Raw genomic sequence first — 27474 nt, forward strand, 5'->3', positions numbered from 1 at the left:
AAACATTAATTAAAACAAAATAATTACCCATCTCTACATAATCAATCAATAACCAAAGGGGTAATGCGGCCAGCGTCATGGGAACCCTGCCACAGGCAGATCTTTTAGACGGGGTATTCTTTTTATAATTTTCATTGTTACAGTTAGTTAAGTTATCTTAGGTTAGTTATTTTTTATGTATGTAACTCATAATTGTACAACTTTAAAAATTACTTGATATAATTAAAAAAAAAAAAAAAACAACCACTGATGTAAATTTATAGATTTATACAAAAGAAACATGTGTAAGAAAACCGGTGTACTGCCTTTTCGGCGAAATATGTTTCGCCAAATTCCACATAGAAACCAACCTTTCACCGAAGTTTAATTTGGCAAACTAATTGTTGGCTTAACTTCGCATTTTTCTTATTTCGCAACATTTTTATATTGCAAAATTTTTCTTCATCACACTTATGTGGCAAATAATTATGTAGCAAACGATTGGCTTAGGCAAATAACAAAATGTCAAATAACATTTGGGCAATTTTTATATTGCAGTTTTACTTCAATTTGATTTGTGCGAGCGTTTTTTTAATAGCAGCCAGGATAACTGCCACTAAGAAAGTAGGTTAGATGCCATTCAATATTAAAATTCGTTTTTGGAGTCTTTTTGTATCAACTCTAAATTTTGGTTACCTTTACGTTCGAAACATGGCTGCAAAGAAAAGCCAGAAAAAGTTGTTTGTAAGTTGTTTTTTACTAAAAATACAAACTGAAGTATTTTCGATATGCCAATAAATATAAGGTATACCAATACATTTGACCAAAACATAAATGACACCTTACAAAATTCCAGGCAATAATTTGCATAATAATAATTTATCAAATCATTAGTTGGGAAATAACACTTCACCTAAATAAAAATATGGGATGAATAGTTTGGGAGCTAATAATTTGCAAAATAATTTTAGCCGAAACATTAATAAACCAAGAAAACCATAAGTATTAACAATAATGATACATAAAAATATTAAAATTATCTTAGGATAAACTTAAAGAATTCCTTTGCTCACCCATGACCTTATGACAGCAAAGTCTATGCAAAATATGCGTGTTCATCCACCTCCACACTGTAAGAACACACACAAACCCATCTATCACCACCACCACACTACACACACACTGACGCGTTTCGAACTCAACCAGAGAACAACCATACACCATGCTACCAGATTGTTGCAAAAAAATTAACCACTCATAAATTGATACATGTTTTATTTTAGCCTTATATGTATATTAAATAGATTGATATAAATTTATTTTAAAAATGAGACATCAGTATTCTTCCTTATTATCATAGATATTTATTTCATTTTAAATTGCTAATGCCACTTATAAACTTACTTCTAATTTATAAGCATTCTAATTGCTGTTAATGGAGTGGAGTGGATTAAGAAACATCAAAATTAGACAAAATATCATTTCAAAACATGCAGTGTTGCAAATACACTTGTGTTGCCAACATATGGAAATTCATTGTTTAAAAAAAACAAGAGGGATATCCAAGGACAAAATGTTATGCAAACTGCATAAAATGTAGTGCAACCAAAATTATGCCCGTTGAGTGTGACCAGTGGCCTCATCCACGGAATAGTTGCCATCATACTCATTGTCTCTTTCTCTCAACCACCGCATACCATTTGGTAGTAAAGGATGGTGAATGAGAGTTGGCAATGTTAGACAATAAGGCCCCAATTGCCCAAGATAGTTTCATGCACTCTTAACTTTGGATGAATAATGGAAATTATGGGAATTACTTATTTGATGATGTTGATGATAAAAGTGCTATGATTTAGAAAAATGCCAATACAGTTATACTCTCCACAGGAAAATTGTTCTAGAGTTACAAGGGTTCAGTGCCATTGTGATTGTTATTTGTTGACTACAATGCCTATAGTGCAACTCCATATTATACAATATTTTCAAAAGCTTATGTTTATCATAAAAACTGAAGACATGCATTTTGTTAAAAAATAAGTAAATAATACTTTGCTAATTGACCATCAAAGAAAATGACAGTTAGTGTGTGGGGGGGGGGTGTAGGAGTGTAAAAGAGAGGGGGTACAGATACTACTACTATCTGTGTCCAGACAATCACTAATGTTTGTAAACATCTTTCATACTATAATACTTTAATTATTGTTGGTGTAATGAGTAATTGGAGTAAGACTGGAAATGGAGCCTTCAGGACTTTATTTTCATTCAGTTCATTATCTCATGCAAACTTTACTTATCTAAATCACAAACAAACACTTAATTTTATTGAGAGGAAAAATACCGAGCGACTTGGCCACATTGTTTACCTTATTGTAATGAATTCAGGAGATAATGGAAGAGCCTTAATTTACATGAATAATTCTCCAAACCACATCCAACAAAAGCTGTTCCTTGGAAATAGTCGTGCCGATTATAATAAAAGCGGCCGTACCGTATCGCGTTAATACTTATGCAGAGATAATTTAAACGATAAGGTTTCATTTACGTACCTAAAATCCAAGCTGAGGTTACGCTGGTGCGCGGCTGCCTTCGAGCCCTTGCTCTCGCGGCTCCCGTGGACGGGCACATCCTCCAGCATGCTCACACACTGGCCGACAACCCACAAAACAATAAACCCATATCACGAATTCACGACTCGCGACTACAAATCAAAGAGTAAATAACAACATGGCGTCGACTCTTGCATTCGTAATTTAGCGTCCATCGAAACTCAAAACCAACGAGCTAACCGCACAATATCAATAGACAATACTACAACTCACAGCCATTAAAGTCCTTTAAATTTTGTTTGTAAATGTAGCACGGATAACTGGATTTTTTTAATCAAAATATTGTGCCCCAGTAAAGCAAGCGACCGTAATCCTAAGAATTTAAGGTTGTCAAAACTCGAAACGGGATACATATAAGCTATTTTTGAAAGAGAATTATAAGTGGGGACGTAACAAAAGAAATAATCTTCAAAATTAAAGAAATCGATGGCCTATCACCAAAACCCGAGACGACATCGTTTCGTTTGTTATGAGTTGTCAAATTTAGGGATGCCATGCCATGCCATACGCAGCTAATGTTGCCGTAATCATTTACTTGTTAGTTCGTAAAAAATACGTCGTAAGTGAATTATTTTAACCCAACTATAACATGACAATTTGTAACTTATAACAAAAAAATCAATATCTCTTACATTACATTACAAGTCGTCGAGAATTGAGCCCTATTACAGTACGTCTCGCTGGCCAGCAGGGCTACTACGAAACTCGAAGTTCGCGTAGTGCGGTCCGTCTGACACTTATACTATTTAATACGAGAGCGAGAGGGACGATACGATACGAACTTCGAGTTTCGTAGTAGCCCTGCAGTCAAGAACATTGTCAAAACTTTATATGCGAAATTGTTGCCACATTCAAAAATCGAAAATGTAACGAAGTAAGAGATCCCATTGTATCGTACTCTAACTAAATCGTCAGAGGCGTCTCTAGCCTATGTAGCGCCCATGTGCAACTATTACCCTATCATTGTCATCATCATCATTCCAGCATATATAAATAAATATTAAGTCCCACTGCCGGGCACAGGCATCCTCTCAGAATAAGAGGGCCCAGACCCTAGTTCCCACGCAGGCCCAAGGGGGCTAGAGCTACATACTACGAAATTCGCATCATCCCGTCCCTCTCACTCTCGTATTAAATACGAAGCTGGAATATACGAAGCAAGATACGAAGTTGGAATTTTGCACTTTGTTCGTAGTATTGTAGATTGGAAACTTTACACGCACCATTGAATTGCTTCGCAGGTTTTTGCAGCATTGAAGTTTTCCTTGATCGTAGAGCTCGTGATAAATTACGATTGTAATAACGCACATAAATTTTTAAAAACTCAGATGCGAACCCAGGTATTGAGCGTACGATCCTCAGCTTGAGAGGCCATAGGCGCAAGCCACACAAGAGACGTGACACGGGGGCGGATCATCCCTTGAATCAGAGGAGATACCTACTACGAAACTCGCAAATCGAAGTTCGTATCGCACCGTCTCTTTCACTCGCGTATTAAATGACATAAGCGTCAGCGGGACGGCAACATACGAAGTTCGAATTTTGCACTTCGTGGTATAGAGCCTGTTTTCATACTAAATGTACTTATAATGAACGTCGCTTACATCGCGATCCAAAGCAGACTAGAGACGAAGCAGAGAAGCCCTCGCCCCGTGTCCGCCCCGTCCGTGACGCGCTCCCGTCCCACGTCTCTTCTGTGTGGCTTGCGCCATAGGTCAAATCATTAGGTCACGGCGGCTTTTTTCTTATTTAGGTAGATACCAAAATTTACATAAATTATATGTACATCATCTCGTTATAAAAAAAAAATACAGACATTACACACAGAGGATACTGTTCGGTTTATATTTGATTATTAAAGAGTTTGAAATTGATACACAGCTAAACTAATACAATCATAATTTTGGCAAACTTGTTTATTGAGTTGCTATGTTTGTTTGTAGAATTTTGTCATGAAAAAAAGAGTATTTTTTAGTGTTTTATAAATTTATATTTACCAATATTATTTATAAAAGCTTTATTATATTATATTATTATACCTATAACTGTGTCCCACTGCTGGGCAAAGGCCTCTCCTCTTGACTTCCACGTCTCCCTATCCAGAGCTATATTTGGCCACTCACTCAGTTTCGCGTCCAGGTCATCTCGTATAAAAGCTTTAAATTATATTATTACTAGATAAAAACCCGGCTTCGCTCGGGTAAAATGTAGACTCTCTTATCGAAAAATCTGACGTACCTATATTCCCAGCCTTAAATTATCACAAACACTTTAACGGCTAACCTACGTATCGGTATTTCACCAGTAGATATTTCTCCTAAATCTTATTTGCCTAGATGAAAACCCGGCTTCGCTCGGGTAAAATGTAGACTCATAATATTGTCTGAAAATTTTTTTTTGCCAGTGTAAAGACTGTCGTACTTATCGAAAAATCTGACGTATATTCCCAGCCTTAATATTATCACAAACGTACTTTCACAGCTAACCTACGTATCGGTATATTTCACGTAGATATTTCTCCTAAATCTTATTTGCCCAAATAACTATGATGTCTCATAATCAACCCATATACCTACGGTACGATTCGTCTGTACGATCGATCTGATGAAAATCGACGAATCGTACCGTGTGTGGGGCCTTTAAGAGGTCACAATGGAGAACGAAATACGAACCTGTGACACCTGTAACACGTGATGACGTGACACTAACGCCACTTTGATGTGATGACATTGACATGTTTACTTCGCAACGCCATTATATACTTAGTAATTTATTCAAGATTATATTGAAAATACTCGATAATCCGAATTTTCCGCCTACAAGTTGTCGACTCGGATTGACTATTTTTTTACGCTCTTCAATTTGATGTGCATTTCGTTCGAGTCTACCGTACCCCTTGACGAAATTATTAATATAGATTATTATTTAGAAGCCTGTAGAGGTGTCCTACAGCTGGGCAAAGCCCTCCCCCCATCACCCCATGTCCTCCACTCGACCTGGTCTTGGGCGATCTCTGACCAACTGCGAAGAAAGGCGTCCAGATCATCCCGCCATCGACGCCCGGGCCTGCCACGCCGCCGAAGTCCGTTTTGTGGTATCCAGTCTGTGGCTATTTTAGCTCACCTATTGGGTTCCATACGGCTGTGGCCTGCCCAGTCCCATTTCAGCCTGGCAGTCTTGGCACCCATATCAGCAATGCGTGTTTTGGAGCGTAATACAGTTGTTTCGGATCTGGTCAACCCATTTCACTCCCAACATACTGCGCTCCATTGCTCTCTGAATTATAATTCTCTAAATTGCTCTTTAAATTATACATACATACATAAAATCACGCCTCTTTCCCAAGTAGGATGTAGTCTTTAAATTATAATATTATAAAATGTATAAATAAGATCTACATACATAGATCTAGTGTCTGTAGAAAAAAATAATTTTGTTCCTAGAAGCACACCCAAAAATGTAGCTAAATGTTAATAAATTATCTTATTTATCTCTAAATATAATAAACTGGCTTAAAACTAAAAGCATCCACATCACACAACAAACAATCAATAATACAGCTATTGTCTTCAGACATAAATCATTTAAATCCAACCAAAGATTTATATGTAGAATCTTAGCACAGCAATATTTTTCCATTTTACTTCAAAAATTACGTATATCTGTGGTATCAAACATATAAAAAAAATGCAATGGAACCGAGGTGAGGTCCTCCTCCTTTTAGAACTCTATTAAAATTACAATTAATATGAAGAAAGCCAATGCCAAAGAATGAAATAAAGTTAATTATATCAGCAATTTGAATTATTTCGACTTTGGGTCTCCGCTAACTCGCGAAAATGCACGACTTATCTTGCTTCGATTTTTTTTACAAGCTTCTATTTAACTTGTTGCTATTTTTTTTTCTGAAGCTTAAGTGCGCCTGTGTGACTATGCCAGCCTTATTGGATGACTCGATGGCGACATTCATCAAGCACTTCTGCGATGTCCAGATTCTCTGGCTTCAAAGGAGTGAGCGTGCTTGTTTCATGTCATAATAGAGCAGCGCTGCGTGAGATGGGGCTCTGCTCTATTGAAACAGAATGCCACACCAAGTCAAGCCGTGAAACCGCGTGACTTAGCCATAGCGGAGGCCCATAATTCCCTGAACTACCCTAACCTAACATTACACATTAAGGTTTCGGTGATGAATCTAGAGATTGCCGAGACGACGGTTGACGCTTGTGAATGTTTGGCTTCCTGAGGCGGTGGTAGTTGGGCATCACTTTGCTGAGGAAGTCGAGCTGCAGCAGCTGCGAGGGTTGCTTCTCAAGGGCCTCTCGGACATGGTGCTCGGAGCCCCAGACTACGGTGTTGTCTACTAATGTCTGCGGAGCGCTCAAGTGACATGCTGCACCTGGAACATTTATGATTGGATCTTTAATGACTACAAAACCAAGGATGCGGTTAAAATTGTGACTCAAATCTCACTGATTGGCCTGAAATGTCCAATGATAGTTTTTGTGACAGCCTAGCCATAATAATAATCATCATCATCATCATCATCCCAGCCTATATACGTCCCACTGCTGGGGCACAGGCCTCCTCTCAGAACAAGAGGGCTTGGGCCATAGTTCCCACGCGGGCCCAGTGCGGATTGGGAACTTCACACGCACCATTGAATTGCTTCCCAGGTTTGTGCAGGTTTCCTCACAATGTTTTCCTTCACCGCTAAGCTCGTGGTAAATTTCAAATGTAATTCCGCACATGAATTTCGAAAAACTCAGAGGTGCGAGCCAGGGTTTGAACCCACAACCCTCTGCTTCATAATAATAATAAAAGATATTTTTTTTTTTTTTTAATGGCTTTCACCCTTGCTAAAAGATATTTATTCAATAGTTTGTTTGTTTGTCAACTTTGACACTCGCGTCACATTTGTGATTGGTTAAAGCCAATCACAAGCTACATCAAACGGTCCTCTCGATACTAACGCCATCTGGCAATGTTTCACCTATCAAGAAACTTTTTGACCGTATGATACAATAAATTTACCTATCACACAACCGCTGCCAATTTTAACATTGACTCCCACAAAGCATTTGCATTCAAACACGTTGCTCTCCCCAACATGTCCGCACGGGGACTCCAGACGGCACCCCACCTCAAACACATTGTGTGCACCGATAAACAGCGGCTTGGGTGGGTCCTCTTGCTTGTCACTTTTTCTGAAATAAAGTTAACATTCAATTCAGCTCCATCAATACTACTAATGATTCTGCCAATTTTAGCTACTAATTAACACAAAAATCAGAATCAAATGGTATTTAAAGGTACATACTTCCAAATATTTATTTTTTTATTGTCAAGGTCATGTATATTACAATAAGATATCACATTAGTATAAAGTATAAGTCGGTCCATGACGCCCTGTAAGGGCACACAACAGCAGTTTATAGGTACCTAATTAAATCTAAGATTACATCATGTCAAATAATATATGAAATTAATTATACAAAATTATATACCTATTAGTAATATTTTTAACAAATGTAAGTACATTTGAACAACATAGATATTACATTAATTTGGCTAGCAATTTATTAATTATTATACAATATTTAGGCATATAACCTATACTAATAAACCTATTTATAATGCATCAACGATGACATGTCAACGTAGATAACATTTGACACATATTTGAGCTGCATATGTTTTATTTGCATTTTGTGTTATAAAATGGATAACATACCTACATACTAACATATCTACATCCAGCACTAGTACTTTATTTACATATGCTCGTAACTACTTATTCGATAATGTTTTTTATTTGACATGACGCACAAAGATTTACAATATTTTTAGATGTGTATGTAGCGGGTACTAGTGGCTATCCATGCATGTTTTTTCTGGAGGTGTACCTCCACGAGAAGTAAAAAAAAAAAAACTGAGGAAAAATAAAATGTTTTTTTTACATAATGAAGTATAAGGAAATGATGCGGGTTAAAAATATGTATTCTGTAGCCTATTTTATTATTGTCAAATATTATTTTGTTTGGTTAATCTAACTTGAACAGTTTAGAAAATATGCCACTTTCAATGATACACTGATGATTTTACATTATCCTGAATAACTCGAAAACAAAAGAAGATCGAGGACTGATATTAAGCATAGTGTTCTTAGGACTTGCCAGTACACCACCTGAAAGAATGACCAGATCCGTCGTGGGGGCACTTCTAGTTTGCTTAGCCTGCTAGACCCATTAATCAATTCATAGATTAAATAATCAATGTATAATGGATATTTAACCAAAACACCGACCGAAGCTTGCAGTAATCTTTTTATAGAATATTCGATTGGCTGACATACTTATGAATAATAGTGGAGTACTCCTCTATAATGCAGTATTCAGCTATGATGATGGGACCGCCCTCAGCTATTATGGTGACTCGTGGGTGAATCACAGTGCCGCCTCCAATAGTGATGTCACCTTCCAGGGTACAGTCCTCGCAAACCGTAGCTCCGGGTAGAATTTTAATGCTGAAATACAATCAACATTGAAGTGAAAAGTTCACATCTGTATTTGGAAGTATATATCTGTCTTTGTGATTGCTACTTACTTGTGAGCCATCGTTTCGAAAGCTACATAAAACTATTTCCTGTTTGATAGAAATAGTACAATAAACAAATCCGATATAAACACAAAACTAGCAGAGCAAGAGCAGAAAGAACTTTGACTGATTGACTTGACGTGACGTGACGTCCCACTTTGACGTTTTACAATGTTGCCAAGCCAAGTGATTTTTATTTTTTATTCACTTCTGGATGTATTTTACCCTTATATTACCGGTTATCTCCCTCCATGGGTTATATCTCAGTATAAATGTATTTTCTAATGGTTTAAAAATTAATTTACTCTTATTCCTTCACCAATCTTTTCTGCTCCCGGATGGACCAAGTTCCGATGGACTTCAGAATGCTAGAAAGAGGTAAAAAACATAAGTACAGGTAAGGTAAATAATAAATCTGCCTTCAACTTATATTCATTCGTTCGAACTCTATCTACATACATAACCTTCTTGCTCCGAATGAAGTGTCTGTGTCAAATTTGAAAAAAAAAACGGTTACTGTGGCAACGCGACGTAATTTATAACAACAGCATTTTATTATTATAATTTAAAGTTATTTATATTACAGCAATGGATTCTACAACGAACACTGAAAGTCTCAGTATCGACCTGAAGACTTCTCAAGAGAATATTCTCTTAGAAATTATCAAAGAAGTGTGCAATGACCCAAGTAGCAAATTATCTTCAAAACTTTGCGACAAAATAAATAGGATAATTGCTGATTGCGATCTCGCTCTCTACTCCAGCTTGCACAAACTTACCACAGTGGATGAAAGTACATCAACTCTATTAGGTAAGTAAATAATTCTGATAAGTAAGTAATCATAAACATAACATTCTTATCAGTTTAATCAAATGCTATAATGGTATCCTCCAGGTCTCATGAATCAAACAGCTCGGGAGCTTACCTTTGAAGAACAATCAGAACTGAACCAGGCTATCATCTCTAGGATCCAAACAAAGCTACCAGCATACATATCAGAGCTAGAACAGTTAAAACGCAGTACTAAGGACAACAAGCAATCTCAGAGTCAGCAGATTAAGGAGCTGCAAGAGAGCTTGGATGACAAGCTCAACACTTTGCAAGAGCAGGAGAGTGAGAAGGTATTTTACAAGCATTAGTTTATGTCACCTGACCTTGTGTCTTAGTGAGTGTGTAATCAAATCTTGCAAGTTAAATTTGACACGGTTCCCAGTACAGATGAGGAAAACAGTGAAGCATGTATGAAGGGAATAATGAAAGTGGACGAAGCGAAACAAGTATGTAAGGAACGTAGCAAGTGGAAAGAAGTGGTCTCTGCCTACGCCTACGGGAAAGAGGCGTGATTATATGTATGTATGTATGTATAGTGAGGAAACCTGCATGAAAATGTGCAATGTAATTCAATGGTGTGTGCTAGTTCCGAATCTACACCTAGCCCATGGGGGAACTATGGCTTAACCCTTCTCATTCTGATAGGAGGCCTGTGCTATGCAGTAGAATAGAATGTATATCAGCCAAGTTGAGATGATGATGATAATGCAAGTCAACAAAAAGTAGTCATTGCATAAAAACGTTAAGAAATGTTTATTGCTATTTAATGCATTCTTTGCCTCATGATTTATGAGTATTATATTTGGATAACTTTCACCTGAAAGGACAATGCGCAACTTTGTATGAGCACTGTCCCTACGCCACTCACCAACAGAAACAAAACGTGTCTCATTTAATAGATCTTGGCAACCTGACGTTTTTTTACTATGACGAGGATTGCCCTATGTATAGGCTTTTAATTTTTATTTTACCTAATATTGCTAGTAACATAATGTTTCTGTAAACTTCTTCCTGTAACTTTCAATAAAATGGGCAAAAAAACCTATACATAAGGCGATCCTCGTCAAAGTAAAAAATCATCAGGTTGCCAAGATTTTTTAAATGAGACATGTTTAGTTTCTGTTGGTGGGTGGGGAAATTTCATCCCATGTAAAAAATATTTGAGTCCATACATTTTGTGAACAACCCATGCCTTGATTGCTACTTTGAGTTCATGTATATGGTGTGACACAGCCTGTGTTACACAGGTGTACAGAGAGGGCTAACCTTATGGAATTAAAGTGCAGATTCTGCATCGATAAATGTGACTGCCAATATGCAGCCTTTTCTTTCTGACCAAGCATTAGAAAATAGTAACCCTTCATTGTTGTGTTGACAGGTTGAGCTGATGATGGAGTGGCTGAACCATCGGCTGCAAGATGCGGCCAGGTTCTCTGAAAACTCCACAGAACTGCTTACGTTTAAGACTAGGAGTCTCGAGCTCAAGTCCAAGTAAGTTGGTATTTATTATTATTTTATTTCATAGAAAGTACTTCAGTGTGGTTCATTAAAGTAAAAAAAAACTTTTTTTGCCAACAAGTTAGTAATTTCATTTACACTGTTTGATTGATTACCAATTTAACAATCAATTCTGTTTCTAAAATTGTTATTTTGAGACCCTTGTAACGTACTTCTAGCAAATTATAACTGTAGCAAATCACTTTACTTATTTTCAGGATACTGCATCTCCAGATCCTCCAGAACATATTCACGGAGACGAATCAGTCTATCAGGGCGTACTCTGAAGTCCACAGGGACCTCAATGACAGCATCAAGGACACGGAGAAGAGAATCAAGCAGTTCCGGGAGATCATCGACAGTGATTACAGTGCCAATAAATAGTAAAGTTAGTTTTTGAACTTATTTTATGAATTAATGGGTTTCGTGACAGGCTTCATATCAAAGTTGTCAAACGGTCCTCACCTAACTAGCCTGCCAAAGTCAAAGTCAAAGTCAAAATATCTTTATTCAATTTAGGCTATAACAAGCACTTATGAATGTCAAAAAAAATCTACCACCGGTTCGGAAAAACCTCTGTTGAGAAGAATCCAGCAAGAAACTCAACGAGGTATATTTTTTTAAACAGATTTACAATATTATTAAATGATATCTATACATCACAAGTATTTAACACAATACTTATATAGATAAATACATACTTAAATACATATTAAACATCCAAGACCCGAGAACAAACATTTGTGTTATTCACACAAATATCTGCCCTGGCCGGGATTCGAACCCAGGACCTCAAACTTCGTAGTCAGGTTCTTTTTTTTTTTATGGTATAGGGGGCAAACGAGTAGACGAATCGCCTGATGGTAAGCGATTACCGTCGCCCATGGACACCTGTAACGCCAGAAGTCACAAGTGCGTTGCCGGCCTTTAAACACTTAGCCATCCAGTCGTCAACATGTGTGAGTTATTGAAAGCTTGTTGTGTAGGTGAGTATGTGAGACCACTCTGATTTATTATGATGCTGAGCTAACTGTTGCTTTATTTGTACAGATTGATATTATTAATGTAATAAAATTATTGAATTTTTGCCATTTTGATTTCTTTGTAATACTTTGACAAGTTCGTAAGCGACACTCGTTAGAACCTTGTCGTATGGAGCCCCCTGCTGCCTTTATCAAGTTTTTTTTTAAAGTGCGACAGGGTTCTACCTTGTGTCACACACAAGCTTGTCCAGGTATAAACACACAGCATTATGCTCCTTAGGCCAACACTAGACTATATTGGCCGTACACAACGAAGTGCAAAATTCGAACTTCGTATCTTCGTATCTTGCCGTCCCGCCGACGCGACGGTTATATTATTTTACACGAGAGTGAGAGGGACCGTACGATTAGAACTTCGAATTTTGTAGTAGCCCCCTCTGAAGCTCTTTGTGTATTATTTTATCCCCAGGAGTTAGGAATAAAAAAATGTTTTGAAGATAACTTAATCATTTATTTGTTAACTAATTGAGTTAATTCAGTAGTAATCAAAAATTTTGTAAAGTAGGTATTTCTTTTTTCTAATCGAAAATAACGCTAGGAACTCGTTCGAGGTAGGTATTTTCATTTCTGGGCGGCGTTTAGTACAAACTGTCAATCTCCTTTCACAAGGAGACGACCATTGTTATTGTGTACTTACTTACATGCGGAATAATCGAATAATGGATATAAAACTAGCCAAGAGTGTATCGGCCACTCCGTATTAGTAAGCGAGTAATATTTTTCTAAGGATTTTGTATAAAATTTTAATTATTTGCTAGCACTAATACACTTGGGAGCTAAGAAATCGAGCCACCCTTGCAAATTTTTACGTTTCTATTGATAACGTTATGACCTAAAAGACATAAAAATCAACGTAAAAATTACAAGGGAGGCTCGATTTCTTTGCTCCCAAGTATAGTCTCTAAGCTAAGCCGCAGACGGACAGACAGACAAACAAACACGGCGAAACTATAATGGTTACGTTATTGTGGGTACGGAACCCTAAAAACCGTCACGTGTCAATAGTACATTACTGCAGAGTCCACGAGTGGTTTTTCTCAAAAAAATCGAAGGAAATAATACCTACCTACCATGTCATTTGTGTTAATGAACTCATACCGGAAACAATATAACAATTATTTGAATAAAAATACCACTCGTGTTAGGTATAAACCGTGTAAGTATTTGTTTTATGTTCTGTTCCCGCGAAAATACTCTTTTTCAGCAATTTTTTAGTAAGCTGTTCGGGTTGATGTTTTTGCCACCAAATCTTGTGATGATTTTATTTTTAAAATAAAATTGAGGATACCTTATTAATTGGTTAGTTTAATAATTATTAACAATAAATGTCAATAATTATTTGTTTATTCTTGAATACCTGATTTTTTCTAATTAAATCTTCTGTAGTCTAATAAGAGATTAAAAAGTAAATAGGTACACATTCACGAACTAGGTACTTTTTTTTTAATTGGCAGAAGATTGGCAATAATGCAATACAAAAGACAATCTCTTTGCTGGCCTTGGCCGGCAATTTTGTATGAAATTCCATTACTATCCTCTAATTTAAAACAAAAGACAATATCTTTGCTTGCTGGCCTGTGCCGGCAACGGGACTTATCACGCTAACACACACGAGTAATAATTGGTCACGAGTAGACTGAAGTGCGGGGTGACAAGTCTGCCTAGCAGCGCGAGTCCTTCGAACTACCCGCACTTGATCACTAATAGTACCGGCACTCGTATCACGAACTACCCGCACTTGGTCATTTTTATTTGTCACCCTATCACACCGACACACAACACTAACAACGTCCGATCGTCCCTCCGAAGATTCATCCCGACGTCGACACTTATTAATAACAGGATTCCACGAAGATGAAAGCTTATATCCATCGTCCCGGTTAAAATTTTTATGCTTTACAAAATACTATTAAAAAAAAATACTAAATATTACTCGTGTGTTAGCGTGATAAGTCCCGTTGGTGGTATTTTGACTATGAGTGAAAATCACGAAAGTTTAAAACGTTAATTTCATTACTATCGTCTAATTTGAAATTAGAACGAATCTTCAATAAGTGCTTTACCTACAATGACGTACTTGGTAGTGATAACGAATATTCGCATTCGCGGATATTCGAATATCTTTGCATATTCGCATTCGCAAAATTCCTGCGAAAAAGACGATCTCTTTGAAAGAAAGAAAGAAAGAAAATACATTTATTCACAACACAAGACAACAACTGCTTTGCAAGCAATTTTGTTTGAAATTCTATTACCATTCTCTAATTTGAAACTAGACTATCTTTGCTAGCCTAGGCCGGCAATGTTTATTTATGTTGTTTGAAATTCCATTACTATCCTCTAATTTGAAATTAGAACGAATCTTCAATAAGTGCTATACAATGACGTACTTACTTGGCGTTCTATGATCACGAATATAAGGACGACATTTCCTTGGATGTTTGAGAAAAATAGTTATTTGTGTCACAAGAGAGCAAAATGGTGTATTTACGGCGAGGGCGTACATTGAATACAGAATATAGCGAAGGATTCTACAATACCACACTTATTCTAAAGTAGAATCCTGAGCGTAATGTAATGAGGGATTCAAGAGTCAACGCCCAAGATGAAAATAATTTTGCTTCCGAGTGGCTCATACAACTTTTCACACTGAGCATTAAGAAACTTGAAAAAAAACATTCTAAATATTATTAAAGAACTACCAGCATAGAAAATGGCGGGGCTTTACAATTATCAACTTCAAAAAATGGCATTTGCAATAAAACACTTAGAAAAACCTTGAACAGAAAAGTTGCACTTTGCTCCCTCTTCTCAGGGAGGAAAAGTTACTTTTCTTTACGGTTTACGGTTATTCATAATAATACGAGCAGGATACTGAAATATTATACGCCATACTCTAAAATTGATAATCGTTTGCATGTCATATCATTTGATAGGAACTTGTTTAAAAATTGATAGACCACTTATTTGGCTGATGGTACCTAAGATACAGAGATAATTGCAAGGTATATAAGCAATAGGATGATATTTGATTAAGTTATATTAAATGTCAACTGCCTTCTTCCACATTTTATATATCTACCCACATTTTCTCTTGGCATTCGTTAAACAAAAGAATTATCAGTGTCTTAATGCAGAAGAATCCATGGAATATGTTCAGTTTGATTTTACTTCTCTTGATTTAGTTCAGTGCATGTTCAGTCGTGTTAGTCACTCCATTACGAATGCGTGTGTTTGTGCAGTATATTACTAATCACTTGTTTAATATGTTAGAAGTTATACTAACTGTTATCAAGTAAGTTGTTTTTTAATGTTATCGAATGTTGCTTGTGGGTGAGTCATCTCGGCCTATTTGTTTATTTTTCAATAAAAAAAAATCATTACATACATTTAAAAAACAAATGCGCTGTGAAATTCAAAATATACAAAAAAAGACATACGGCCCACTGCGGAGCAGTCCAGTGCGGTTTGGGAACTTCACACTATCCATTTTTTGGCAAGTGTGTGCTCCTCACTATGTATTTCACCAGTCATCACCGTAAAGTTCATGGTAATTTTTCAAATGAACTCAGTAAACTTGAGAGTTGCGAGCCGGGATCGAGAGGATCGTCTCTGCTTGAGAAGCAGGTCAAACCACTAGGCTACAACTAGGTATTAGTTGGTGTTCCAACTAATATTATAATTTTTTTTTATTCGACTGGATGGCAAACGAGCAAGTGGGTCTCCTGATGGTAAAATGCGAAAGGTTTTAATTTTATTTGTTTGTTACCTTATCACGTCTAAACTGTTGAACCGATTTAGATGAAATTCGGTACACAGATAGTTTGAGTCCCGAAAGTACCTACATGAGATATTATTTATCCCAGAAAATTTCATAGATCCGAGGAATATAGCAGTAAACGAATTCTACGTGGACGGAGTCCCGGGCAACAGCTCGAAATCTATTTTTAACCGACTTCAAAAAAAGGAGGAGGTTATTAACCTCCGACGCAAAAAGGGGTGTTATAAGTTTGACCGCTATGCGTGTCTGACTGTCTGTGGCACCGTAGCTCTTAAACGGGTGGACCGATGTGAATGTGGTTTTTTTATTTGAAATCAGGTTTTCTAGCAATGGTTCTTAGGCATGTTTCATCAAATCGGTTCAGCCGTTTTTGAGATATTGAACTTTGAAGTGACAAAGTCGGGGGTTTTCCAACTTTTTGTTCGTTAGGTTAGTGGTTATACGACATGGGCTTTAGTTAGTTAAGCAAATATAGGAGAAGTAAACACGGCCTTATCAAGTTTAAGTGCATTGGTGCCTAAATGTAATGGTTTATTTTGATTTAGATTCTGCCGTAATTATTATAGTTCCATTGCCATACGATTTTTATGATTATGATTACGTTTATGATTGATTGGTTTTTTGGAGTCTTTTTGTATTTTTTATTTCAACTCCAAATTTGTTACTTTTACGGGTATCCCGTGAAACCATATCGAAAATACAAACTGAGACATGGATGCACAGAAAAACCAGAAACAACAGCTCAAGTGCCAATATTAATATTTTATTCTAAATGTACGAAACCCTCGGTGCGCGAGCCTGATTTGCAGTTGGCCGGTTTTTAGATCCCACTAATATTATAAATGCAATAGTTTGTTAGTCTGTTTGTTACCTCATCACGTCTAAACCGCTGAACCGATTTAGATGAAATTCGGTATACAGATAGTTTGAGTCCCAGGGAAGGACACTGGATAGTTTTTATCCCGGAAAATTGCATAGGTTCTTGCGGGATAGCGATAAACTAATTCTACGTAGACGGAGTCGCGAGTAACGGCTACTTTTACAATACAATACAAAATTGATACAATTTTTATTGATCACCAAAAGCACGGTGCCTTACAAAATTATAGAAGGTCTATCAGTTACGACAATAGGCCCGGTCTCGTTATGCTAAAAAAGCGATCTTTCCAGAGAACACCAATTTTCTGAGAAATAAATAAATATGAATCAACAGACTAATGTAGGTGGAGCTGCAGATAAGAGCACAAGAGGAACACGTAGCCATTAATACCGACAAATAAATATTAAAAAACAAATACACAAAAAATAATGTACAAATTATATAATAGACCTATTACTAGACTTATTAATATAAGACATGGTTAATTTGCCTTCAGCTATCGTTCCTACTATCAGTTAATATTAATTTACCTTGTACCTTGTACCTTTTACCATATGTGTACGAATTTATCTCGTGTAACCTACAAACATTCGATTATTTTGTAATGTTGTTGTTTTTACCATACCTAGCTAATTAGTAAAAATATTCCATTTATTTCATAACTGTAGATAATAATAGAATTTGATGTGAAGAGGTCATTTATCATCGTTCTAGTCTAGCCTATCCTTTCACGTCCCACTGCTGGGCACACGTTTCATCTCAGAATGAGAGAGCTTATCGGCCGTAGGTAGTTGGGCATTTTCACAAAAAATGTACCTGTTCTTTTTTTAATTTTAGAAAAAATATGGTTTTTTCTGCTCAGAATCAAGAGCACAATCGATTTCGATAGGTAGTTTAAAAAATGTCTCAAACAAAAATGTAAATTCTGTGACGTTTTTTCATATGTATGGGGGGATTTGGGGTCCCAAAATAAACTCATAAAATTTATACTTATGAGAAAATAAAAAAATACGTTTTGAAAGAAAAGGTACTTTTTTTTAAACTCCCATTTCCCACACGGGCCACACACATACGGTATGTGACAAACCATCAAATACATTATACAGTTCCGTGCATACCATTGATTGGCTTCGCAGGTTTGTGTAGGTATCGTCGCGATATTTTCCGTCACCGTGAAGCTCGTGGTAAATTTCAAATGTCTGCTATGTTCCAATTCTATCACGCGGACCTCGGACGCTCTTCTTTCTCTCTCGCACATATATTAAACTGCTCCAATTCAAAAACTTTGAAGCCTGGCGATAATATTTGGGAACTATATTTTTTTTCACTTAAATTTATATTTGTCACTAAACTGCGATACCCTAATTATTATATCTATCCCTAAGAAATATGTTGGTCATCAAATTAATCAAATCTGTCTCTAAGTATGAGTCATCAGATTAATGTAAACCTGTATTCTAAATTATAGTTTGATCATCAAAATTCGATCACTAAAATAATAGATCTGTTACCTAAAACATAGAACAGTTCCTTAACTCGATACTTCTACCTAATCTACTAAGGCAAGTCTGGTTAGGTAAGACGACGAGCGAATTTAAGCGAGAAGGAGTATTGGGTAGAACTGCGACTCTCTGTGAATTTGTGTATGTATGGTATGATTTTATTGATCACCGAATAAATGCGTTTTCGGCGACCAATTAAATAATATTTGTTCCTAAAATAGTAGATCTGTCACCTAAATTGAATCACCAAATAATATTAAAACGGTTAGCTAAATATTATTTAAAAATTACTCGGAAATAATATTGATCAACAAATAATTATATTGGGTTCCAAAATAAGAAATGTGTCACTAAAACTGAATTACTAAACAATATAGAAATGGTTTCCTAATAATTAATTATAATCACTAGAAAATAATATTTATCATCAAATAATTTAACTAAAATTTGACGATAATGATAAACAATGAATGAAATAATAATAATAATATCTTCTCACAAATTACACCAATTGACCCAGCCCCAAACTAAGCAAAATTTGTTCTATGGGTGCTGAACAACGGGTAGACATAGGTACATATGTACTTAAATACATACAAACATCCAAGATTCAAGTACCTGCTAAAAACATTTATATTCATCATACAAGTATTAGTAAAAAGCTTAGGGTCGCAGTTCTACCTAACACTCCTCCTCGCTTTGCTCGTCGTTGTACCTAACCAGACCTGCCTTAGTAGAATAAGTAGAAGCATCGAATTAAGGAACTGATCTATTTATTAGGTGACAGATCTATTATTTTGGTGATCGAATTTTGATGATCAAACTATAATTTAGGATACAGGTTTACATTTATCTGATGACTCATACTTGATAAAGACATATTTGATAAATTTGATGACCAATATATTTCTTAGGGATAGAAATAATAATTAGGGTATCGCAGTTTAGTGACAAATCTAAATTTAAGTGACCGAAAATATAGTTCCCAAAAATAAGTAGGCAGGCTTGCACCAAGGCATATTTTTCGCATTAAAGACTATCGGTTGGAATAAAAAAAACCGGCCAAGATAGGACCCAAAATAGGGTTCCGTAGCAATTACGAAAAAACTAAGTAATATTTTTCTAAGGATTTCGTATTTTATACGGAATCTTCCAAGTTAAGGTATATTTTATACCTTAGGCTGCTATTTACTCATAAACAATTAATAATTCTCAAGCAAACTTAGTCGTTATAGTTTTCCTTGAAAGTTTGATATACTTACTACCATCTCGAATTTTTTTTAATTTTTCCACTCACCGGTTTAGATTTTAGAGGGGAGGGACGCTAGATTTTAAGGAACATTTTAACTTAAGTTGAATATTTCGCAAACAAATTACTGAATCGAAAAATCGTTCCTTAGCAAACCCCTAATGAATTTAAAAGACCAATCCAACGATACCCCACACTTTAGGGCTGGATGAGAAAAAAAAATCACCCCTACTTTACGTCTATGGGAGGTACCCTAAAAATTTTATTTTTAATTTTTAATTGTACTATTTTGTTGGCATAGTAAACATATATATATATATATATATATCCGTGCAAAAAACAGCTTTCTAGCATTGATAGTCCCTGAGCAAAGCCGCGGACGGACAGACAGATAGACAGACAGACAGACATGGCGAAACTATAAGGGTTCCGTTTTTGCCATTTTGGCTCCGGAACCCTAAAAACCGGTTATCAAAAGAGTGAAGGCAATCTAAAAAATGGACTAAAATTAATTCTAGAATTAGAATTAGATTTAATTCTAGCCATGAACACTTTTCTATAGGCAAGCTATCATAGGCGTGTTTGTACTACCTAAACAAATAATATTTAATAAAAAATACATGTCTCATCCGGTTATCAGATAGGTGAAGGTCGATCTTCCACCACGTCTCCTCTACTACTAGCACAGGTAAAATAGGACTTAATACGACGGTTTGGCGGCAAAACATATACATCAATGAAAGTTTGTTTATAACTTTTATCTTGGCACTAGAAACGAGGATCTGCCGAGTCCTACCAAAATTTAGGCGTCCTCCCAGGGGGTATGGCCAGGGGCCAACGTTTAAAAAATGCAAATTTTATAAACTAGGCGACCTCTCGCTCTCATATTAAATAGTATAAGTGTCAGAGGAACCGCACGACACGAACTTCGAGTTTCGGAGTAGCCCTGCTGAGCCGTCTGGCAAAGTTAACGGAAATCAAGAAAAACACTGTGTAGGTATACATACGGTTACCTAATAAAAGACGTCTAAGAAAGAAAGAAAAAAACATTTATTCGTGACACATTTTTGTACAAGCAAAAAAATAGATAAAAGAAAAAAACCGGGCAAGTGCGAGTCGGACTCGCGCACCGAGGGTTCCATACACTTTTTTTTATATATGTTGATTGAATGGAAGGTAAATTGCGGTTTACGATTTATGACGTATTAAAAAAAAACTACTAACTAGATCTCGTTCAAACCAATTTTCGGTGGAAGTTTGCATGGTAATGTACATCATATATTTTTTTAGTTTTAACATTCTCTTATTTTAGAAGTTACAGGAGGGGGGGGGAACATAAATTTTACCTCTTTGGAAAAAGCAACCTATACAGTTTAGAAAAAATGGTATTAGAAACCTCAATATCATTTTTGAAGACCTATCCATAGATACCCCATACACGTATGGGTTTGATGTAAAAAAAATTTGAGTTTCATTTCTAAGTAAGTATGGCCAGCCCCCAAAATTTATTGTTTTTTTTTTCTATTTTTGTGTGAAAATCTTAATGCGGCTCACAGAATACATCTACTTACCAAGTTTCAACAGCATAGTTCTTATAGTTTCGGAAAAAAGTGGCTGTGACATACGGACGGACAGACAGACATGACGAATCCATAAGGGTTCCGTTTTTTGCCATTTGGCTACGGAACCCTAAAAACGAAAGCCGAGATAGACATGTCACGAAATGGTCCCAACTCAGCCAGTATGTTGTCTACTTTGCAGTCGACGCTGATCTTCCGTTGGGACCATTTGAATATCAGTTTACGTCTAGTAATTGTCTCGAAGAGAATCCGAGACGACATGCTAAATGGATGTTCATTGTCAAGTCAAGGTTTTAGGTCGCTCACTACCACTATGTAGATGATAATATACTATGTAGGTATGTGTATATGTACAGTCGAGGTCAAAAATAGATTTACAGTTTAGTACCTTTGTCACTGCAAGCCTTCTGACAATTTTATACAAACTATTAACCCATTCATTGCCGCTAGATTACGTACTTTGCCGCGATGCCGACGCTTCTGCAGAACAGACGCCCATCGGCGTCAGCGGCATTATCCTGCCTGTCCCCTGAGTCATGAAATTTGGCATAGGTTTTGATTTAACGTCAATGAAAACCACGATTTAATTTTAGGGAATTCCCAAGAGAATTTAATAAAATCCCGGAATTTCAATTCAACTGCGTATCTACCGATTTACGCGTGCAAAGCCGCGGGGTAAAGCTAGCTCCGTCATATCTGCACGGATATGACAGGACAGACAGATATCGGCGACAGGCTTCCGTCATTGAAACCTTCATTGGATTTAGTTTGAGATTTTGAATGAAATTTTATTTAATTAATATTACTAAACGGTGAGTAATCAAGTGGACTTTGCTATTTACTTACGGTCCAATGGTCAGGACTATCCAATAGCAACAGTGATTACCATTTTTCCAGTATCATTTGACAATTTGAATAAGACTATAGGTACCTCAGATATGAACGAATATAGCGTCTATTTTCTTAGTAGTAAGTCATGTAGCCGGCACGCATTACTGTCGGATAATCATGCTGATAGTATATCTATAATATTAAAACTACTCGTGTTATTGACTGATAAAATATATTCTAATTCTTGTATCCTGTAGCTCAGTTTAGAAGGAACCTGCGGCGTTTTAAGTAGTATTATGATGGACTTTGGTGAAATCTGGGCGCATATCAAAGATGGCTTGGGGTATGTCTAAGTAGTTGTCTGTCTGTTTATTTTACGGTGTATTTTCGGTTTTCTGAATTGTCTTGTGTTTGAAAATGCATACCTATTAAGTTAGCCATGCAAAAATAGTAAAATTACAGTTTTCTAGCACTGATAGTTTCAGCTAAGCTGCAGACGGACAGACAGCTTAGATAAACGGATGAACGGACTGACAGGCATGGTGAAATTATAAGGGTTCCGTTTTTAGGGTCCGGAGCCAAAATGGCAAAAACGGAACCCTTATAGTTTCGTCATGTCTGTCTGTCTGTCTGTCCTTTCGCGGCTTTGCTCAGGGACTATCAATGGTAGAAAGCTGTGATTTTGTACGGATATATATGTAAACTTTGCCGACAAAATGGTACACTAAAAAATTAAAAAAAGTTTTTTTTTAGGGTACCTCCCATAGACGTAAAGTGGGGGTGATTTTTTTTCTCATCCAACCCCATAGTGTGGGGTATCGTTGGATAGGTCCATTAGGGGTTGCAAGACGATTTTTCGATTCAGTGATTTTTTTGCGAAATATTCAACTTTAAAGTGCAAATTTTCATTAAAATCGAGCGTCCCTCCCTGCTCTAAAATCTAAACCGGTGGGTGGAAAAATTTGAAAAAAATTCAGGATGGTAGTAAGTATATCAAACTTTCAAGGAAAACTATAACGGCTAAGTTTACTTGAGAAATATTGGTAGTTTAAGAGTAAATAGCAGCCTAAGGTATAAAATATACCTAAATTTGGAAGATTCCGTATAAAATACGAAATCCTTAGAAAAATATTACTTATTTTTTTCGTAATGGCTTCGTAACCCTATTTTGGGCGTGTCCGACACGCTCTTGGCCGGTTTTAAATAATTTATTGAATCAGGCGTTACTTTGCGGAAGTCCATATCAATGAACTAAAAGAACTTCTTTGCTCACCCGCAACATTTATGATAGCTACGTTTATGCAAAATATGCGTGGCGTGTTCATGCAGTTCCTCTACCTCCACACTGAAGAACACACATAAATAAACTTAGCTATCATTAGGTCGCGGGTGAGCAAAGAAATTATTTTAGTTAATTGGTTCAGTTTTTGCCAATTTGGGTACGGAGCTCTAAAAAGGTAGGTGTCTACTTAGGTACCTAACGAATTATGTTGACAATCGTAACCAACTTGAAATATGAAAATTATTTCGATGTAATAAATAACTGAAATGGACATGAAAATTTTTAATTCATAATAGTAACAAAATTAAAATGTAACTCATCGAAATCATTTTAAAAATTATAGTTTACAAATTCCCACGCTCCGTATCCAGAAAATATTAAATGACAGGATTACGACAGAAATATGACAGGATTTTCAGGCGAGAACTCCTCTCCCATACCAGCTGAGTAAGTGAGTCAGTTAAAATATAATGTATCTACCACAAACGCAAAGCAGCAGAGTGTCTACTCGTGACCACGGCCACTGTAATGTGATCGAAACGTCAAAGTAGTATTTGAGTATGAGAGTAAATCAAGAAAGTTTAAAGCATTAGAAGTGAGTCAGTGCGTCAGTAGTGCGCTCCCTGCTGCCCGCTAAGTTCCGCTGGCACCGAGCCCGCGGCCTAAAAGGTTAAAACCTGTACGATGGCCATTTAAATGTAAAATAAAAGGTGACGTGAAGGTGAGGTGAAACATGAGGGTCCAAGACCATGTCTGAGTTCCGTGATCGGTTTTACGGATGGTATAACGGTATAGACAGACAGTTCCGGGCGTAAGGTTCCAGTTTTCACCATCTTGTAAATTGTATGGCTCGACATGCCCCAACCTCTAAACTAAGCTTTTACCATTTTTTCCAGGACTATTTCAGATGCTCTGGGCGTGCAATGGGCGCCCTACAACGTCCCGATGGCGCGGCGTCTCCAAACCCTGGGCGCGGTCGGCTGGATCAGCCTGATCCTGCTGGGTGAACCGTTCAGCATCTCTGTATATAAAGCTTCTCTACTCGGATTTGGTGGCTGGGCTGTGATGTATGCTGTCGTGGATGCTCAGGGATATCGCACACGCCGTCTAGAGGAGGACGACAACGTAAGATTTTTATTTTTGTACTTCTCCATAATGGAAACGCAATTACGTTTCGTCCATTGTAAAGCCCAAAATTTCCTTCTTTTTTTTATTCGACTGGATGGCAAACGAGCAAGTGGGTCTCCTGATGTTAAGAGATCACCACCGCCCATAAACATCTGCAATACCAGGGGTATTGCAGATGCGTTGCCAACCTAGAGGCCTAAGATGGGATACCTCAAGTGCTAGTAATTTCACCGGCTGTCTTACTCTTTCCTTCCAGATTCGAGTTCGTCAGAAACTGGTCGTGGTGGCGCTTCTACCGAGACTACTTCCCCCTGAAACTAGTCAAGACCGCTGATCTGGATCCTTCCAAAAACTACCTCTTCGCCTGCTTCCCTCATGGTTTAGTGTGCGCTGGTGCTTTTGGTGCCTTCGCCACCAATGCCTTAGATTTCTACAAGATTTTTCCGGGAATGAAATGTAACATGATGACTTTGGGAGCCCATTTCTTGGTGCCTTTGTTCCGGGATTTGATTCTCGCGTTGGGCGGGTGCCCGGCGTCCAGGGAAAGTATATTGTACCTACTTGATGCTAAAAAGAATAAGGGTAATTGTGTGACCCTGATCGTGGGCGGAGCGGCTGAGGCTTTGGACGCCCATCCCGGGAGTACAATGTCATCTTGAGCAGGAGGAAGGGATTCGTCCGGATTGCTATGACGTCTGGGTGAGTACTTATTACCTTATTATAAAAAAATGATAATTAAAGGTGACAGCTCATTTGAGCCACCCGCCAACCCAGACCGTCTCACCTCGAGCGGTTAATATTCTTTATATGGATTTGTATGGACATGCTCTCACTACATCAACTCCGTATATAGCGTCACCGGATCGCTTCGCTCGTGAGGTATCTACCCGCGGATGGCGGCGAGTGGGCCCACAGATATAGATTACACTACACTAGATAACGCAAACACCTCAATCTGTATGAAAACCAACCGTGTCACTTTGTCTCAAGAGCGAATTAGCGATGTGAATTCCCCGATGTCCGCGCAAAATTGATTCAAATGCGCCGCCCGCCCGCGCCGGGGGGTCGAGTCAGTCACTAGTCATGATTAGTCAGTTAGCGGTAAATCTGGGGCTCGGACACGCGAAGTAGATGCATTTGCGTAATCTAGTGTAATCTATATCTGTGTGGGCCACTCGGTGATAGCTCGCTGCTCCCACGCTGGCTCTCGGTTCACGAGGCCATTGTAGCGCTCCCCACCCACCCTTCATATTAGTCTACTCGAAAATTCTGAGAGCACGCGGGATCCACTCGTTGATCACGCAGGGTTCACTGGTGACGACGGATGGACGACCCTTGGACCACCTGTTGACGTAGAGTGGAGTGGTGCTGGTCGGGTGCCGGATGGCTCTAATGCTATTCACTTTTAAACTTACTCAATTATCTGCTGAAATATTTTAGTTACAAGTCACATTTTAAGGCACGCTTTACGTAGCGCATATTTTCTGTTCATTGCGTGTGCTGTTAGGTAACCACTGAAGGCAAGCCCTTGGCTGCGCAATGAATTGAGAAAACGCTGCAGTTTAATTTTATTGTCATTAATCTTGTAGCGACCGTTATCGCCAACTAATAAGCATATTAGAAACTCCAACATCCTGCATAGCGTCATAGAAGTTTTTCAATGGGGACGCATAAACACAAACTTCCGACTTGGGTCCACCGGAATAAGATCTGCCTGGAGAGATCTCTCTAATATTATAGCCTCGCCCCTCAATCTCATTGTACATACAGGGTGTTCCTTTTGACCGCTGACATTAATACGCGTCACAAGAATGACCAGCTTCTCAATGAACCTTAAAATGAACTGCAACCATCACGTGCGTTATCTTGTTTGTAAATATTCGCTCGTAAATATATTTATAGCTTGACAATCTGCGCGTTTTTGCCCCTGCTATCGTGTAGATTAGAACGTGATATATCACATTTAACCTTAGAGGACATAAAACATAACACTTCCGATACAATTACTTCGGCTTCGTTATGTTTTCAAGACGACAGTTTTTTTTTTTTAAATAAGTATATACCTTTCATCTCCTACACCTATTATGGGAAAAGTCGGGATTAATAAACTTAGTGGCACAAAAATTGGCCCACTTTGTTGGCAAAATATTAAGCTTGCTAGTTTTTGTTAAGAGTCCAGTTCTCCCCCCTCCTGCACACTGTGTTTGCTGTTGGCCGTTTTAAACCTTTAAATTGTCAAATTAAAAAATCTTAACCTCGTCGTTACTCGATACATTATTTAGGTTGGTTACCAATACGTTAGTATCTCTTAGTAGTCTGTGGGTTACCATTGAGAGGAATAATAAGTAATAATTAAATCATGTTCATTGTGGTGCACCCTGTCAATTTAAGGGTTAAGAAATATTTATGTTTATGTATTATACATTTCAGAGCTCCCCTGGTGCCAGTGTTCTCTTTCGGAGAGCCAGACGTCTTCCGGCCACTCAACAACCCTCGGGACAGTCTGCTGCGTCGCTTCCAGGAAAAGGTCAGTTTTTATGACTTGTTACATCATCATCACTATCATCATCATGATCATCATTATCGTCATCATCATCACCACCGCCATCATCATCCATCATCATATTAATAACCAGTCTATAACCACGAATTCGCTCGCTTTACTGTCGAGAGGACGGAGTAATAAACAT

The 27474-nt window shown here is 37.4% G+C and overlaps 3 protein-coding genes and 1 pseudogene across 4 annotated transcripts in view; 2 read left to right on the forward strand and 2 right to left on the reverse strand.

Annotated features, from left to right (window-relative positions):
• Positions 1–3069, reverse strand: part of fwd (phosphatidylinositol 4-kinase beta fwd) — a 67777-nt gene extending 64708 nt beyond the window's left edge. Inside the window, exon 1 of the mRNA XM_074087173.1 lies at positions 2526–3069. Coding sequence (XP_073943274.1) covers positions 2526–2614 — 89 coding nt within the window. The 5' untranslated portion in view covers positions 2615–3069. The remainder of the gene's footprint in view (positions 1–2525) is intronic.
• A 2980-nt stretch (positions 3070–6049) lies between these two features.
• DCTN6-p27 (dynactin subunit 6) lies at positions 6050–9307 on the reverse strand. Its single transcript, XM_074087197.1, has 4 exons — positions 9189–9307; positions 8938–9108; positions 7617–7789; positions 6050–6981 (listed from the first exon to the last, which is right to left on the reverse strand). The coding sequence occupies exons 1-4, from the start codon at positions 9197–9199 to the stop codon at positions 6758–6760; spliced, it is 579 nt and encodes a 192-aa protein (XP_073943298.1). The 5' UTR covers positions 9200–9307; the 3' UTR covers positions 6050–6757.
• Positions 9308–9420: 113 nt separating this feature from the next.
• On the forward strand, positions 9421–13843 carry LOC141427600 (uncharacterized). 2 transcript variants are annotated; one of them, XM_074087195.1, is made up of 5 exons: positions 9421–9557; positions 9766–9990; positions 10075–10301; positions 11390–11502; positions 11727–13843. In XM_074087195.1, exons 1-5 carry the CDS (start codon positions 9518–9520, stop codon positions 11890–11892), a joined length of 771 nt encoding a protein of 256 aa, XP_073943296.1. In that variant the 5' UTR covers positions 9421–9517; the 3' UTR covers positions 11893–13843. The 2 variants fall into 2 exon arrangements, with proteins under 2 accessions (XP_073943296.1, XP_073943297.1); XM_074087196.1 differs by lacking the exon at positions 9421–9557 and adding an exon at positions 9642–9663.
• Positions 13844–15630: 1787 nt separating this feature from the next.
• LOC141427211 (2-acylglycerol O-acyltransferase 1-like) overlaps positions 15631–27474 on the forward strand; it is a 16123-nt pseudogene continuing 4279 nt past the window's right edge.

This window comes from Choristoneura fumiferana, chromosome 4 (assembly GCF_025370935.1).
Source record: "Choristoneura fumiferana chromosome 4, NRCan_CFum_1, whole genome shotgun sequence".
Classification (NCBI taxonomy): Eukaryota; Metazoa; Arthropoda; class Insecta; order Lepidoptera; family Tortricidae; genus Choristoneura; species Choristoneura fumiferana.

What these genes read in the sequence shown, in the direction of transcription:
- DCTN6-p27 (XM_074087197.1), bottom strand. An exon ending in TACTCCACTATTATTCATAA is followed by an intron (nt 7,790 to 8,937) that starts GTATGTCAGCCA and finishes ACTTTATTTCAG; the next exon opens with AAAAAGTGACAAGCAAGAGG. An exon ending in TGGCAGCGGTTGTGTGATAG is followed by an intron (nt 6,982 to 7,616) that starts GTAAATTTATTG and finishes TAAATGTTCCAG; the next exon opens with GTGCAGCATGTCACTTGAGC.
- LOC141427600 (XM_074087195.1), top strand. Translation starts at nt 9,518, where the DNA reads ATGGACCAAGTTCCGATGGACTTCAGAATGCTAGAAAGAG. An exon ending in AAGTACATCAACTCTATTAG is followed by an intron (nt 9,991 to 10,074) that starts GTAAGTAAATAA and finishes GGTATCCTCCAG; the next exon opens with GTCTCATGAATCAAACAGCT. An exon ending in AAGAGCAGGAGAGTGAGAAG is followed by an intron (nt 10,302 to 11,389) that starts GTATTTTACAAG and finishes TTGTGTTGACAG; the next exon opens with GTTGAGCTGATGATGGAGTG.